This window comes from Ipomoea triloba, chromosome 3, assembly GCF_003576645.1.
Source record: "Ipomoea triloba cultivar NCNSP0323 chromosome 3, ASM357664v1".
Lineage (NCBI taxonomy): Eukaryota > Viridiplantae > Streptophyta > Magnoliopsida > Solanales > Convolvulaceae > Ipomoea > Ipomoea triloba.
This window is the reverse complement of record NC_044918.1, coordinates 4,152,288-4,158,045: the sequence shown is the minus strand read 5'-3', so window position 1 is coordinate 4,158,045 and position 5,758 is coordinate 4,152,288. Positions and strand designations below refer to the sequence as shown.

The window sequence follows — 5,758 nt, the reverse complement described above, 5'->3', positions numbered from 1 at the left end:
CAACTCCAAGTTTATGTGACCAACGAATATTCATCGTGTCAACCTTATCAATTGTCCTTGCTGTGTGCAAGTACCCTCTTTGAATCTGTGTTAGAAAGTACGAGTTTAAAGGTGTCCTCTATGAGTTAAGATCTGCTCAGAACACCTCATTGTCATCATTTAGATCCTTAAAAATGTCTACATCAAAAATTTGATAATGAAATGGAATATAAGAGTAAAACTTGAAAGTTCACATAATAATTTTCTTTTGAGTCATATCTTATGATTTATTGAACGAGAAGTTTAGAATTTAAATTTGTTAATTGTTGTCTCAATTTTATAAAACTATTAGTTATAAATATGCACTATGCGCGGCTGAATAATGTCCAATGAACAAAAAAATTAGTAAAATTAAATAATCAAATTAAATAAAGAAACACATAAATCTTATAAATATTAGAGGATGAAATTTTAGTTTTTGGTGATAACAAATAATATTATGTAACATAAATTTGTCTAAAAATGCATTGGACATAGTATTTTTTTTTTTTTTAAGTATATAAAACTTTTAGCAAATCCTATTAGTTTTTCTTATAATTTCTTCTATTATAATTATATTTTAATATCGACACCATAACTAATATAATGGAAATGATTTGTTGACAATAAGTCAATAATACATATATTTCATATCAAATAAGATAAACATGAAAAATAGAACTCTTTTTTTTTTTTTTTAAATGTGAATTCTTAATTTTAAAAAGTTAAAATAAATATAAGTTAAATTTTCAAATAAGAAATCATATTAAAATAGATACATATTCCGTATTATTTATTAATTAAATATCATTATTAAATTAAACTAAATTTATTGCATATATACACATGTATGCATGTGTTTGTATTTTACATGGCTAATGTAGATCTAGCAAAAAAAAAAAAAAAAAAAAAGTAAGGATAAATTCAGTAAGAAATTATAACTATACAACACAAACAAAAACATTTAATGCTACTCATATATACCAGTAACATATGTTTAATTTCAGTTAAGAACTCATGTTAAAATAACTGATAAAGAGAAAAATGTGATGGGTAAAATTGAAAAGAAAATGTAAATGAGCAACACAAATAACGTAAAGCACAAACATTTAATACAACTTATACTATGAAAATATGTTAACTGATAGCTTATTACATGCAAAATGATTTTCTCAAAAAGTTAATTACAAAAAGCTAATTAATCAAACACTTATATTGACTGTTTGACAAATTAAAGTCAAACAGCTAATAGTGGTCAAATAAATCAAAATTGATTTATAAGTTAACTATATTACCAAATAGAGTCATAACCGTCTGGATTTTGGATTTTTTTTAGTCATGTGAAAATATAGTTGTTTTTATTTATCAATCCCCATAACTGTCAATGGTTATTGCGTGACCGTCAAAACGACGTCGTTTTGCTTAATTTTATTTTTTTGTGCCCAACTGCAACAATAACTCATAATGTACATTGGCTATGTTTGGCAAACCTAGCTGAAAAGGTAGCTGAAAGCTGAAAAGTAGCTGAAAACTAAAAAGCTATAAGCTCGAAGCTGAAATCTGAAGAGTTGTTAAGCTAGCTGTTATACTTAAAAGTGTTTGGTAAAATTAGCTTTTTGATAAGCTGATAAATGTAAAAAGACTAAAAAGGACATCTTCATACAATTTAAATAATTTTAAATTTAAATAGGTTTGTTTATATATTAAAATATAAAATAATGAAATCAATATATTTAAATAAAATATAAAGTAAGAACATATATTTGAAAATATATAAAGTAAAAAAAAAAATTTATAATTCAAATGATTAGTTCATACAAAAATTAATGTTCAAACACAAATATCAAACTGAAATTATAACCAAATATAATGAAAAGAAAATGTCAAAAGGGTTTTAATTGAGAGGGGTAAAAGATGTCATTTATTTAAAATAATAAGGATAAAGATGGAAAAAAGTTAAAAAGCTACTAGCTTATTTTTGAAAAGCTACCCCAAGTAGCGTTTCAAAATAAGCTCTTATTTTAAGCTACTAGCTTATTTTGAGAACATTACCAAACAAAGCTTATAGCTTATTAGTAGCTTAAAATAAGCTTGCCAAACAGAGCCATTATATTTCTCCAGTTATTTTGTTATTCTAACACGTAATGTACATTATTTTAACACATAATGTACATTATCCTAACACGTATTGTACATTATGTCTTCTAACACATAATGCATATTATGCTAACACATAATGTATATTATTTTCACTCATAATATTCACAATAATATTTGAACCGTAGTCCACACGGTCCACACAATAATTTGCCTATAATTGTAATAGTGTGCTCTTGAAAATTAAAATGAATTATGTTGGGCATGGGCTGTAGAAATGTGTAAACTCAGCCTAGATGGGCCTCCATTATTTGCTGTGGGCTTAAGTATGCAACCCAAAAAGATTTCAAAGCTTAAACAATTCCAAAATATATCACATGAATATTGTCAACTTATAATGGGCAAATTATACTGTGCACCACGTACCTAAACGACGTCGTTTTGAGCATTGTAAACTAATCGTCCGTTTTTTTTGGAAATCACGTTCCCCGTTTCGGCCGGTTTCTGTATTTATGTTAATATTCTGTGTATTCCAGGCAATCATTCTGTGTATTCTAGGCAACCATTCTGTGTATTATAGGCAACCGTTATGTGTATTCATGTTAGTAACACATGTTGTGATTTCATGTTAGTAACACATGTTGTGATGTGTTTGTGCATTTGAATGTTTAGGATGATGAGTTCTGTGTATTTTGTGTAAATATTATGTGTATTCATGTTATTAACACAAGTTGTGATGCGTTTGTGCATTCGAATGTTAGGAGGATGAGTTCTGTGTATTTTGCGTCAATATTCTGTGTATTATGGGCAAACATTCTGTGTATTCTAGGCAAACGTTCTGTGTATTCTATATAATGATTATGTGTATTATAGATAATGAATTCCCTGGAGTCATTCGCGTCCACTAACATCTGTGTATTTTGCGTCAATATTCTGTGTATTCTGGGCAAACATTATGTGTATTCTAGGCAAACGTTCTGTGTATTATAGATAATGAATTCCCTGAGTCATTCGCGTCCGCGTCTACTAACACCGAAACGACGTCGTTTTACGTACGTGGTGCACATTGCTATGTGCACCGTGGTGCAGGGTATAACGATTGCTTATAATGGGCAGTCTGTTGTTAAAATACTAACTGTATGCCTGAATTTTTACAAAGTTTTATTTTTTCCAACAGTGTCTACGTTTAACACTCTAAAATACCCACAAAACATGCTTATAAATGAAACAACAGGTAGGGGCGGGCATTTCAAGTTTCGGTTCAATTTTTTTCAGTTTCGATTTGTTTGTTTCAAAAAATTAAATTATTCACTTTAACATTAGATTTCGATTCAGTTTGAAATGGTTCGGTTTAAGTTCGGATTTAATTCGGTTCAAGTTTAAGATATTCAAATTTCAACATTTCCTAATTTTCCGAATGTACTACCAAACAATACATATTCACATGATCACATAATACATATCCAAAATCTAAACATTATATAACAAAATAGCAATTCAAAGTTCAAACATACTACTAAATATTAATTGTGAGGTAAAGAACAATTGCAACAAATAACAAAAGTGTAAAGTAGAAAATAAACTACAAATAAATCAAATAAAAAATTTAAGAAAGATACCAGTGAGAATAGTAACTGAACCACGAAGCAAGCATCAAAGACTTAGATTTACTTTATTATTATTATTATTATTATTATTAAAATCAAATGATATTCGGTTCAATTTGGTTTTTCAGTATATTACTAGTTCGGTTTGGTACGATTCGATTCGGTGAATTGCCCACTCCTAGCCACAACCCATCCAATCCAAAATTTTAATAGCGAAAATCACGTCCAAAGACGTCCTGAGGGACAACTATTCAAGGATTAGTCTAACCTGTTCCAGAACACTAGCTTTGAAGCTCAACTTTCTTGGCTAATGGTGGACACAGACGAGCGTTCAAGAGGCAATCCACTGATGTTCAGAAAACTCCAAAACTTCAGTGATCTGGAAGACTAGTATACACCCTTGGGGTCGAGCATCAAAGAGGCGGTACGTGCTCCAATCAACTTCAAAACCTATTTTTTGAGTTCTATTGACTCTGTTACACTGTAGTATCTGTTCATAACTATTTTTCTCAACTTAAAAAATATTATAATTATTTCCCGAATTATTAATTATAATTTTTAATATATTATGAATTTTAAAACTATGAATTTTATTACTTTTAAAAAAAATCATATACTATTATTTTTAAAAAATATTTCAATATAACAATGATTTTATTAAGCATTTGTTTTTTTATATCGTGTATAAAAAATACTAGTGTTTAGATAAAAATGAAAGAAAAAAATTCATTACCGTACCCTAAATACTGTATGTTAATAAATACGTAGTAATAAATAAAACTAAAAGAGCACTGTATTATAATTCTAGTAGTTGGACTATCGTTTTAAACTTCTACAAAACCAACTCAATTACATCATAGTGAAGTAATGCATATTGCATAATATAGTGTTCTAAAATGCATAGTGAAGTTAATAAAAATTACAAAAATATCACTATATTTTGAAAAAAAAAATCTGATATGATCTAAAGATGTAAGCGTCAATTTGATAATTGATTGCTTGTTTTGAAAAAAAAAATCTGATATGATCTAAAGATGTAAGCGTCAATTTGATAATTGATTGCTTGTTTTGAAAAAAAAAAAAAAAAAAACTTGACGCTTAGCTTAAATCTCCCCTCACAAGTGTTGATCTGTATTGGACGAAAAATAAATAAACAAAACTTGTGATAAATTTGTTTTGTAAGATGAGTCAAAGTATGAATGTTAGGTATACCAGCCCGCTAGTATATAACTATGCTTGAAGGGAACATATATATGCATATAGAAGAAATTAAAGAAAGCTTAGAGAGGGAAAGATAGATAATGGAGGTCCAAAGGCCACATGCCGTTTGCATTCCCTATCCAGCTCAAGGCCACATACACGCCATGCTCAAGCTAGCCAAGCTTCTTCATCACAAAGGCTTTCACATTACCTATGTTCTCACTCAACTCAACTATACCCACATCATGAAAGCCAGAAACTTCATCCCTCTCAGTCAATCGCCCACTTTCCGTTTTGAAACAATCCCCGACGGGCTTCCTTCACGAGAAAACCACGACACCGCTCTAGACATCGCCGAGCTTTGCTTTTCGACTGCCAAGAATTGCTATGCTCCGTTTATGGAGCTGATTGATAGGCTGAACAGAGTGAAGGATGTTCCTCCAGTTTCTTGTGTTGTTTCTGATGCTGTTATGGCGTTCGCTGTTGGGGCTTCCCAGGAGCTGGGTATTCCGGTTGTGTTGTTTTGGCCGATTAGCGGCGTCGCCAGTTTGATGCACATATATTCTCCTGACCTCCGTGAGAAAGTTTCCAAAAACAAAGGTATGAAAAAATCTCTCTTAGTTTATGGCATCTCATCCTTATTATTTTATAGTTCTGAGGCAAAGTAACATATTACATATATATGGCATATTGGCATTCCATCCATTTGTAGATCAAATTAGGCTAGTTTTATTATTTTATAGGTCTGAGTCAAAGTAAACACCTACATATATATATATATATATATATATATATATATATATATATATATATATATATATATATATATATATATA

The 5,758-nt window shown here is 29.6% G+C and overlaps 1 protein-coding gene across 1 annotated transcript in view; it reads left to right on the top strand.

Moving 5' to 3' along the window:
• The first annotated feature begins 5,000 nt into the window (after positions 1 to 5,000).
• LOC116014265 (7-deoxyloganetin glucosyltransferase-like) overlaps positions 5,001 to 5,758 on the top strand; it is a 7,034-nt gene continuing 6,276 nt past the window's right edge. The window contains exon 1 of the mRNA XM_031254287.1: positions 5,001 to 5,522. Coding sequence (XP_031110147.1) covers positions 5,024 to 5,522 — 499 coding nt within the window. The 5' untranslated portion in view covers positions 5,001 to 5,023. The remainder of the gene's footprint in view (positions 5,523 to 5,758) is intronic.